Source organism: Electrona antarctica, assembly GCF_951216825.1.
Source record: "Electrona antarctica genome assembly, chromosome: 15".
In the NCBI taxonomy this organism is placed as follows: Eukaryota; Metazoa; Chordata; class Actinopteri; order Myctophiformes; family Myctophidae; genus Electrona; species Electrona antarctica.
In genome coordinates this window covers 7,152,226-7,164,062 of record NC_136796.1, presented here as the reverse complement: position 1 = coordinate 7,164,062, position 11,837 = coordinate 7,152,226, and the positions used below count along the sequence as shown (strand labels likewise).

The 11,837-nt window shown below is 39.8% G+C and overlaps 1 protein-coding gene across 1 annotated transcript; it reads right to left on the bottom strand.

Moving 5' to 3' along the window:
- Positions 1 to 415: 415 nt before the first annotated feature.
- On the bottom strand, positions 416 to 11,565 carry LOC306937861 (lens fiber membrane intrinsic protein-like). The gene is made up of 6 exons (XM_079521866.1): positions 11,510 to 11,565; positions 7,706 to 7,744; positions 5,750 to 5,964; positions 2,263 to 2,412; positions 1,809 to 1,943; positions 416 to 588 (listed from the first exon to the last, which is right to left on the bottom strand). Exons 3-6 carry the CDS (start codon positions 5,922 to 5,924, stop codon positions 527 to 529), a joined length of 522 nt encoding a protein of 173 aa, XP_079377992.1. The 5' UTR covers positions 5,925 to 5,964; positions 7,706 to 7,744; positions 11,510 to 11,565; the 3' UTR covers positions 416 to 526.
- Positions 11,566 to 11,837: the final 272 nt, after the last annotated feature.

Sequence of the window (11,837 nt, the reverse complement as noted above, 5' to 3'; positions counted from 1 at the left end):
GGGAATTATTTCCTGGGCCTGTCGTCGTCATGAAAGGGGGCGAGACTGCGACACTCTATTCTACTGTAGAGAACATAAGAGGTTTTGTGCTGACCTCTAGTGGTGTCATGGGGAATTAAATACATCACAATAAAAACAATTTGAAAAGCAACTTTATTGAAAACTGTGTCTGTCATATTAACATGTTTCAGATTAGTGATGTGTTTCCCCTACACATATTATTTTTTAATGATCCTGAATGAAAGCAGTGAAGTCATTTTAAGGTAAAAACAGTACTATATGAAATTATTTTTCATACTATTATCACAAATAAGACCTAATGAAATCACAAGACTTCAAAAAGAAAAGCCCAAGGAGTCTTTCTGGATCAGTTGCTAGTCTCTGTCAATAGCGTCAGACATCATCTCTGGGGTTCTAGATCAGTGCTGACCATTTAGATATATTTCTGTCTCCGGACTGGCTTCCATTTGATGAAGCGCTATCCCCTTTTTCCTAAAAGAGGAAAGTCTTGGGTGGCCGTTCCCCTTTAGCGTGGGCCAGTCCCTCTTCTGCATTCATGCATTCTGTAGGCACACATGTAAAAGATACCTGCAACAGACAAAGAGTTGTGGTTCAGTCATTGATGCACATTGAGAAGCAGGCCAACGCACAACGCAATTTGTTTTCTGGTGTTGAGTACAAATGTGACTACTACGTCAGTAGCATTACAAAGTTGTATAAAAATGTGCGAGGCAAAAAAACCCGAAAACCTACCACTTCCTTACAGAACGGGAGGAAGTATGTTTAGCCATTATTTCCCATTTTAATTGCATTTGTCTTATATGCAAAGGCAGCGGCTATTTTCAGCAATGGGAATATTTTTAAAAAGAAATTGGTGAGTAGATCTTTTTGAGCTGGTCATTTTAAAAGTAGTTCTCAAGTCAAAAAGTGCGAGCACCCTATATATAGCCTACTGTGTATAGGTTATATTTACAGTGTAGATTTATGCTGCTTTTATAGTCTAGCTTTGAAGAACATTCTAGCTGAAGAGTGATTTCTACTGCATGGTAAACACTAACAGGCAGGATTTGGTTTCAATTGGCCCTAGAAGGGCTCTGTCACAACAAGTGTCTTTCATAGAACAAAGTGTCAACTAATATAATTCATGTGGTCCTGACTTTATTATTAACAAGATATTGTACCCACCATTGCTCTGTTTGAAGCTAGCTATCGAAAACGCCTTATATGCCCTAATACACTATAAGTGGCCTCTATAACTATAATTAGAAATGAAAAATACCTTAAATATTTTATTTATTTCAGAAATAATTTATCTTTCACTCAATTGGGACAACTCCCGTCACAAGTCCATCATATGTCCATGTGTGGTCGAACCCGATGGAATGTATGGAATGCATGTATTAACTAGTAAAATGTATTTAAAATGTAAAATATTGCTTTGGTGCTCATATTAAACTTAGGAAGTATTACGTTGTTTTTTTAGTTAGCACATTAATAGTAATACATTCCATAGAGCTGGACCACACATTGACATCATCAACTTCTGACAGGAGTTAATTGTCCCAATTGAGTGAATTATTTCTAAAATAAATAAAATATTTAAGGTATTTTTTCATTTCTAATTATAGTTATAGAGGCCACTTATAGTGTATTAGGGCATATAAGGCGTATTAGCCAGGAATCATTTTAAGAACATCACAGTCTGTTGTTGTTTCATCTGCCCGGGTTCGGATTATTAGGGTAACAATGCGGACGGTTCATTTTTGGAGAGCAGTGACTGTGTGTCTGTGGGTTCTCTCTGTCCTTACCTGCAAAGAAGGTCATGAGCAGAGCCACCCAGCCTAGTATGTAGGACCAGGAGAAGCGCCAGTCACCGAAGCGCCTGCCCAGGAAGTTGACCGTCACACCAGTATAGATGGCCATGGCCAGCAGAACAAAGAAAGCTGGGGAAGGTGGGAGATTGAGATTATTATTATTCAAGGTGAGAGCGTGCGTGTGCGTGTGTGCATATAGCTTAATTGTTTTGTATGTTTTTAAATTGTTTGTATGTCTTCTTTTGGCTACGGCTGTCAATAAAGTTTGATTGATTGATTGATTGATTGATAGCATATGTGTGGGTATGTGTATGCATAACTTAGACTTTAAAAATAATTCAGTGCTTCATGGGGTGTGCAATTGATAGAAAAGCAGTAATTTTTGGGGTGAACTAATCCTAAAAAAAATACGGTTTTCTTGTGCACACGTGTGCGTGTGAAGACTCACTGGAAACGAAGAACATAATCCCTGCAGCGAACGAGCGGTTGAACCTCTCAAAGGACGAGAAGTGGGCAAAGGACATGATGCCCGCTATGATGCCCGAGAAGCATGCCATGCCCGACAGGATCATGAAGGCTCTAGTGGCATTCCAGTAAGCTGCACAGGGACACAGACATGGAACAATCAGTGATCATGACATCAACTTCTTAAAATAATGGAGGAAAATAAAACAGGAAAAAAGATTATACAGAACAAACTATATGATATTTCTTAATCATTTCACCCAAAAGGTTTATGCCAATATATGACTATTGACATTGTCAGTTATGTAACATAAGAGGATTAAATGACTTCTATAAAATGTAGGCAGTTATAAAGCCAAATTATTTGTGGAATAACCGACTTACTCCAGACTTTTTCTAATTTTGGGGGCCTTTGCGAAGTGACATTTCAGATCCGTGGAACGCAGCAACCCAGGCTACCCTGTTACCTCCTGACCTAGCTAACGCACCCACCCACATGGAAATATAAATTGCATAAGCTATATAGAGACATACATTTCCTATTTATCCACATATATGGACCTGAATATGGCATATATATGCAGCATAGGCTATATTCTGCATATACTTGCCATATATTGGCATAATATGTTAATATATTTTAAATAAAACCATAGCACCACCATTAGCCTTTTCATGTCACGCACCCCCTAGAAGGCGCCCGTGCACCACAAGGGGTGCATGGCTGCACGCACCACAGTTTGGGAACCACTGAATTAGCCAATTGATTCTAAAAAAGCCTTCTAAAACCTTTTTTTTTAAGTTTTCTTCAAATTCGTATTCAAAAATGTAAAAAATAATAATGTATAGCAATAAATAATGAGACACAGAGGTAGCATCAGGCTTCAAAGGTAAAACAACGCATAGGTTGCACCAGCTACAATCTGGGAACCCGGTAGCGCAGCACAGAATCTGTTCTTGAGAGATTACACCAGCTATAACACCAACTTGAAAATATCTTGTTTTTCTTGTCTAAATTCAAGCACTGCCTCATCTAAAACATAATAATCGTAATAATCTGTACAGAAGTGTACCGTTATCGGCCGCACACATTAACGCATGTTACTGTATGTGGTTGTAAGGATGAACTTGAGGTTATATCATAGAGTATATAAAAGGATAGAGACTGATCTGGCGCGAAGCTCCGCCCCCTCCGCTATTCATGTCAGTGGAAGTTGCTCAGTGGCGTTTTGAAGCACCCGGAAGACTGCCGGAAGTCCCTCCTCCGGACCTCAACTTTGAGGTCCGGGGTGACGTATGCAACCGAGCGCTCAATGTTAAAGCCCAGCTGCACGGGGTTTCCCGGTCATGAATCCACGGGTCCGCCTGTAGTCCCTCCTCCTACCACTAGGACCCAGACCTTCAACGTTGAATAGCCTCACTGGCCCCTTGGGTTATATACACTGTACGATGACAATCACGGTCATGCAGGTTCCACTCTACTGTATGCTACTTCTCAGATGGCATCATTTGGACGTTGCTTCCTCAGACCTTCCTCACCATTGATTAAGTGAAGCCATTTCTGGGAAGAGAAAATGGTGTGCGGACCCTTTGTATTCTTGAACTACTCTGGTTTTGATCCGGCACACAGCCTATTAGATTTTAGATGTGCCTGTCTTTTTTGGCTGTTTTTCAGCCTATTTTGCCACTTAGTAGTAGATCTTTATACAGTGGCGTGCACAAATAGACACTAGGTGGTGCTAGAGCACCACCTGCCCTTGCCCTCTGGACAGCAATGTGCCCTTTTGAAAATCTCACACTATTAAATGTTTTTTTTTTTGTGGCTTTCGCCTTTATTTTGTATTTTTTATGGAAAGACAGACAGTAGGCTGACAGGAAATGGGGGAGAGATGGGGGGATGACATGCAGTAAAGGCCGTCGGGATCGGGAGTCGAACCCGCGGCACACTGCCAGACTGGATTACCAGCCATGGTGCCTGGACCGCTGAGCCACGGCCCAGGCCAATCTCACACTATTATGGCAACCGGCCGGTTCCACGAGCTGCACAAGGTGCCCTTTTTTCACTTGAGCACCTGCCCCTCTAAATGTGCACGCCACTGTCTTTATATATATTTCATCAGAAGCATCAAACATGACATATATTGATCACACTTTCAAAGTGCAGAGCAGAGCAGTAAAAGCCGTATGAGTTATGTTTCTCATTCAATGACATCACTGGAGGGCTTGGTCAAGGCCAAGGCTGGCTAAAGTTTAGGACTTTGGCATTACAAGAGCTGCACACTTTAACACTGAGTGACTCGTCTATCCTTCAATCAGATTAAGTATGTGCTTTCAATCTGACTGACTTTGTAGATTATGACAACATTGCCCCACACTATATTTGACAGCGCCCTCTGTTGGTGCAGAGTTGAAAGATCAAATACAAGTCTATAGTGAACGTTAATGATGAGCTGCATATTTGCATTTTAGGGCCAAAGGTTTTCATTTGTTCGTAAAACATATATCATCAACAGAGTTTGTGAACGTAATGCATTATTTGATATTTTAATTGTAATAATATTATCCCTTGTGATTACTTTCCTACTCATGAACGTGTATTTAGTACTAATAATGTAATGCATTACTGCTTATCCTGAGAGGAAGTGCTTCATGACATCCTGTAGTGTGAGTCATTGGTTTTCAACGCTTTTCATTTAATCGGCATTTGAGCCACTACACGCCACGGACCACCAGACCCCAAACCTTTGTTGTAGTTGGAAACGATTTAGTCCACATTTCGATACTGTATTGATGTCGTACCATTAGGAGAGATAACAGGCAAACTTTGATCAAAATAACAATTCTTCTACATTCTCTTCTCATTAACTCTTGAGAGCGGTTTCATCTTACACTCTCAAGAGTTGAAGATCTAATAAGGGTCCATTTGGTTACCAACTCTCCGTCATTTAGCTGGGGACCACCTGGAACCCCCTCAAGGACTACTGGTGGTCCCAAACGTTGAGTGGAGGATGTTATGTCACATCTCAAACTCGAAGAACTTAAATATACAATCAGGGGCTCCACTCAGAAATATACCAGAGTTTGGCAACCGTTTCTAACCTACTTTGCGGTAGTATTTTCTACGTAGTCATTGGCCCCCCCCCCCCCCCCCCCCCCCCCCCCCCCTTCATTTTTATTTATCTTTTTGTATTTTATTTCAGTTACAGTTGATTTCATTAATGTACAATTTGTGGGTTGTATTTCAGACTTTTATATTTTATACATGAATGTTGAGTACCGGTGTTGTTGTTTTGTCCTGTATCTGTTCTGTAATTGTTGTCATGTATCTGTTGTTTGTCCTGTCTCAAACTTCAATAAAAATACTTGAATAATAATAATAATAGAAAAAAAGAAGAAAAAAAAGACTACTGGTGGTCCCCGGACCACTGGTGGTTGAAACCCACAGGTGTGAATGGCGGGGGTGGTCTTACCTATGCTGTCGGTCTGCATGTAGCACTTGTTGGACATGCAGTACCTCCACAGGCCCTGGTGGGCGTAGCTGCCGGACAGACGGTACTGCATCCAGTAGTCTGTGGCCGTGGACACCACCAGCAGGATGTTGCCCACGATGGCACAGAAGAGACCCCCTCCCATGAAGCTGTACATCTTGAGCTGAGATAGAGGGGCTGCCGCAGAGCACCTGTCACTGCACCATGCATGCAGGAGACATAGGATGGATTCATTAATGTGTGAAATAACGAAACGTGTGGTTTTTGAAGACAACGTATGAAGGCAACCATTACATACATGTTGTAAGAAGAGCTCAACGTGGTTCTGCATGACTACTGTATGTGTAGTCAATGTCATACAACTAATAAATACGTACAAAACTACCACAATATATATATATATATAGATAGCACCACTGCCATACAAAGAAACACCTTGGTGCAGCCGGAGCTTAGGTTCGTCTCCTGACCCCTCGTGTCGAAGACTTCCTGAGCAAGACCCCTAACTATATGCTCTCATCATAACCATCTGAGTAGCCATCAGCTGGGTGAAGCTGAAACAGTATTTTGTTCCCCCCATGGGATTGATAAAATATAATCCAAAATAATCTAAAGTCGATCGTTTTTCTACTGGTTGTTTAGTTTAGTGTAGGCACCTCTAGTGGTTCTATATAGCAGTTTTAAGTGCTATATAGCAGCAAAACAGGTTCCCCTGTGGTTTAAAGCCAAAGAACCACCTTTAGAGCTATTCAGCCCAATTTTTGTTTAGCATGATTATTATGATAGCATGATGATACTGTAAATCGCTCTGGATTAAGAGCGAAAAATGCCTAAATTGTAAACACAAAAGTACCATAATATGATAATAAATAGGCTACTGGAACGAAACACCATATCGACTGTATTGTAGAACTGAATAAACAAAACAAAGACAAATAATTGTGAATGTCACAAACTCAAATCACGTACTGTAAATGTGTTTTAAAACAAACATACAGCCAATAAGACTAAACTAAATATCGAGTAGATTTTTCAAAATGGCATCAGAAACATCACCGAGTATGAACATTCTGCAAAACACATGTTCAGGTTTCAGACACATAAAGAGGTCCTGCTGAGCCCCCAAGCAGCGAAGCATTTAAAACCAAGCCCAATCAAAGCGGTCTACAAACTTTTCAACAGCCATATTATAGTTTGCTTTTATCCAAACGCGCAGCGGCATCACTCAGAGTTGATCAGGTGTTATGGAAAGCTCCCAGGCAGGTGAAAACCGTCTTTATACGGAGGCCTTTCACCTCACAGGTCTACAACCTTCTTTATAACAGAGGCTTTTCACATCACGTCTACGGTGATGATGCCAGCTGAGCAACCAATGGAGCAGGATCAAAGACTCTGGTGTCTCATTTACACCAGCGTTTCTTAATTTACAGTAGGTGCCGTCCGTGGCACCCTAGGATGCCGTAACACAGGTCCAGGCAGAGGTGCCTCCGAATACTTTGATAATATTTGGAATTTAATGATATCACTTCAGTTGAACCACTTAAACCCTCTAGGATCCAAGTTGCACTGTACTTGGTGCGTTCTTTTTCCATACACCAAATCTCAAAAATAGCAGATCTACAAGCTCACAATGCCTCAGAATAGGGATGCTGGGGTTCAAGTGGTTAAATATCAAGTATAACGTTATTTTCAAAACTGATATTCTCTCACGTTTACACACTGGATCTTAGGGGCAAAGATTTTCATATTTACGTACATACAGTCATATGATGTAATGTTCTAAAAAAGTGGCAATGTCATTCAGGGTTGCCGTGGACGAAAATGTTATTTACTAGCGGTGACCTAGTCAACCTGAGTCAAAAAAGTTTGAGAACCACTGATTTACACATTATTAACATCTGTACTGTTCTAAAACAGGAGCACACGCACAGTTCTTACCTTGTTTCTTCTGGAAATGCGCCCTCTTGACCGCCGTTCCTGAGGCTCAAGGAAGAGAGGGATGCAAGGGAAAAGATGAGAGGGAGAGAGAGATGGAGGGAGTGATGCGTCCAACCAAGAGGGAGAGAGAGAGAGAGTCAGAGAATTCTCTTGGGCCGAAATCCAAAAAGTCACACACCCGTCACCTCCTCCCCCACCCCTGTACTTTTTTCTGTCGATGAAAGCAAAATCCTTTCGGTGACAATATAGTCACCCTGTGTGGGGACGCACTTGAATGAGGATGGGGGTGGGGTTGGGTTTGGGGGGCCAACCCCGCCGACCATGTGACCTTGTCCGTTTTCAGCGGCGGTGCCTGTGTGTGTGGTGGGACAGGGGGGTCAGAGGCTGATGGGAGGCGAGGGGGGGCATGTTTCCTTTTTTTGTTTTGTTTTGTTTATTTGTAAATGGTGTATTCTGGAGCTGGGGATATGCTATGGTATGCAGTACTCTGCGGTGTCAATACAACATGCTGACACAGGTGGTTTCCTTTCAGGGCATGTTACACTGTGGCAGCATGGGGGGGCATATAGTGGGAGCTCTCTTGTATAGGATTATCGGTGCTTATATATAATGCATGTCAGGATTTTCTTTCCTAAAACGCAAGCTGCGTTGACGCCTATGAGTCGAAGATTATTAGGCTTTTAACCACTTAAACATTATACCGGTATTTCACAGGTGTCCCCCAGGGTCTATACCAGGCCCTGTACGTTTTCCCCTGAATACTGAAATCTCTTTGTCGACGCATTATAAGCCTGCAGATCGGCTAATTTTACTGAAAGTCTGCGCCAGAATAGGGACACAATAGTTTCACATACACACTATACTTGTGCTCAGACATATACAAAACATGTCCAAATGATACAATCACAATAAGGGGATGGTGTTGAAAATAACACTTTAAACAATGCATCTGATTCGTCCAATATGATTGTGATGACCATGTCAAAAAACATAAAATAAATAGGGTACACGTCATTTTCAAATGATCGGAATCGGATCGGGAGCAAATTAAACGTGATCGGGACATCCTTGTATCAATATTATATCCATATCATTCATGATATTAGACTGGATATTGTCTGTGATTTTGGATATTGTACTATTGTGATGATGTGGCATAAGTGTTCTATAAAAATATAAATATCGGATTGAGAAAAATCGGAATCGGCAGATACTCAAAATCAAATGGAATCCGATCGAGAGCAAAAACACGTGATCGGAACTTCCCAAAAAATAAACATAACAAACCAATGCAGCTGATCTATCTACCATTCCCTCTTCCAAACACAGTGTCATTTTACAAAATATAAAACAACCTATCAAAACCAGCTACAGCACTGGTTCCCAAACAGTGGGTAGAAACTAGGAACACATTTTGTGGGTCGCAGATACAATTTCATAGGTCTCTTTATTTTTTTGTGTCCTACATTTAGTTGTTTTAATTATTATTATTTCAAAACATATTAAAAAAAACATTCCCAAAATTCCCATTTTCAGTAATTTCATGAAGATAATAAAAGAAAAATCAAAGAAATGTCATAAATTAGAAAACAAGATATCAGCTTGTGAGCTTTGTAAGCTTGTAGATCTGCTAATTTCACTAGTTTGGTTCCCAGGTGAATATCTGTGATTTCTCTTTTGGGTCACACTGCAGATAAAACGTACGGGAATCACCGAGCTACAGTATTATTAAGCTACCATTTGTTGTCTCCACCAGGCCGAAGGCATGGGGAGAGAGTATGTTTTTTCCATTAAAACATTCAGCATCACAACATGTTAAACAGATGACCCAAAGATGAAGTGATGGCCCCCGCCAGTATACCTTTGTGCCGACAAATGTAGACAAATGTGCAGTGGTGCAAAGTAACTAAGTACATTTACTTAACTACTGTACTTTATTTGAGTATTTCAAATTTCCAGTACTTTTAATATACACTTCAGATCCAAATATTGTACTTTTATTCCACTACATTTATGTAGATTTTGATTATTATTACAAAACATACTTCAGCCCTATATCTACAAGCTCGCAATGCGACGCATTGTGAGCTTGGGCCTCATTCACACGTACACAACAAATGTTCGGTCCGTGTGTGATGCCTGATTGCTTTTTGATTGCTGCTCCAATTCATTTTCAATGGGAGTCACATGGTTTGACCAAACATTTTTGTTTGATGGGGGGGGAGCAATCAGCAATCAGCGATCAAACACAAATGTTTGATCAAACCATGTGACTCCCATTGGAAAAGCATTGTGGTGGCCCAAAAAAACAAAAAAACGACCAAACATTGCTTGATTGGTGTTTGGTACGTGTGAATGAGGCCTTGTAGATCGGCTATTTTCAAAATATTGTCATACTTTATAAAACTTGAAACGGGATATTCTGCACAACGTGTACTTTCCCAATACTTTAGTACTTATTTTGATTACTAGACTTTTACTTGTAAATGAGTATTCTACATTGCAGTATTGATACATTTACTTATGTAAGTAAATTGAGTACTTTTTCCACCACTGCAAATGTGACATTTTGCTCCTCTCACCGCTTGAGGCAGGTGGATAAATTGTTTGTGATAATGAAGTTAAAAATATGAAAAGAACGACCTGCCTTTTATCTATTGACTCGCAGTGGCAGCAGTGGCCAGGAAATTAATAGCCAGGATAAAAGTCAAAGCAAAGGTTCTTCATATGCTGCATATACTTTCCCTGGATTAAAATTATTTCAAACCTGAATCTAAGGTCTTTATTTGGGTCAATGACTTTTGTCAGGCTAGATATAACAACTTTGTCAGTCTGAATACCACTTACAAAATAACAACACAAAACTAAACTTACAAATGAAAACATTAATTAAATGAAGTATATGTTATATTAGTAATATTTTACTGATTTCATGTGTTTCAATGTTATTGTAATAAATAGCATAACACATGTATTAATTTTGGATGTATTAAAGTATTGCAAATTGTATTTTTGTGTATCATGTATCATTTTATCATGTTTGTATCATGTAAAGAGTATCATCTACTCTTTTTTAACATAGAATAGAAACAATTATTGACATATATTTTTCATGTTATACTACTCTAATTGAATCAGCTCTTTATGTTGCAATTCATCTAAATCATAATAATAGCAATCTGATGAAACAAACAATTTTCATGTCTTTGTTGAGTTAAACTTCAAATGGACCCTATCAAATGGAAAAGGTTTGTGAACATCTAGGATATTCATTTTGACATACCTGTTGAGTGTTCCAATCAGTATAATACAGTTTTCAGATGTGGGCTGTCATGTCCAAAATAAAATCACACCTGTGTGAAGTGGCGCTCTTATCATCATACATCATCATACATCACATTCTGTGCTTAACCAATCAAATCATCACAAATGTCAATCACAATTTGCATCTTCACTTTTCTGTCCTCACTTGTGGCTTCAATGTTTGTGTTTACACAGACACCAAAAGATGGGCATATAGGAGGGTCTAGCGCCCCTCAAAAACCCACAGAGTTTGGTTATCAGTAGGGTCTGCTTTGTGTTGAAGTCTAAAATGGGACTGTAAGCTCCTTGCGAAGAATATAATATTCCTGCTCACTTCACAGGCTACCTGTTAAATACAGAATTGAAGGGTTGTCTGATTTATTATTTCTCTGACCCATGTCAAGTATTCTAGCTATTCTATAGCTATTTATGGTAATCCAATCTGGAAATCCATTCGGTAATTAATAATATATACCTCCCCCCTTTTAGTTTTTACCTCACCAACTCCTTTTCTGTGTAGAAACAGGTACTCAGTTTGTCTCCTCCCGTTCTTAGTCCACTTCCACCCAGATGCTTCTGTTCTGTGTTTATTACAAACGACAACATTACATGTTTAGGGCAATGGGGCTGAGAGAAGATATGATATGATATAGTGATATAATACTTTATTGTCAGTTCGCACTGAAATTTGTCTTGCGACCCAGAAGCCAAGTATGCGAGAATGCATAGGCCTACTTGGCTGTGAGAATGGTAACTTTACTTACTACAAAAGATAATGGAGTAAATTTTGAATAGCAGACTTTTTGTTGGTGTATTTCCACATTGAAGT

Excerpts from the sequence above, each read along its gene's own strand:
- LOC306937861 (XM_079521866.1), bottom strand. The coding sequence starts at position 5,924 with ATGTACAGCTTCATGGGAGGGGGTCTCTTCTGTGCCATCGTGGGCAAC. Across the intron at positions 2,413-5,749 it reads CATGCAGACCGACAGCATAG|CTTACTGGAATGCCACTAGA; the intron begins GTAAGACCACCC and ends GTCCCTGTGCAG. Across the intron at positions 589-1,808 it reads GCTCATGACCTTCTTTGCAG|GTATCTTTTACATGTGTGCC; the intron begins GTAAGGACAGAG and ends TGTCTGTTGCAG.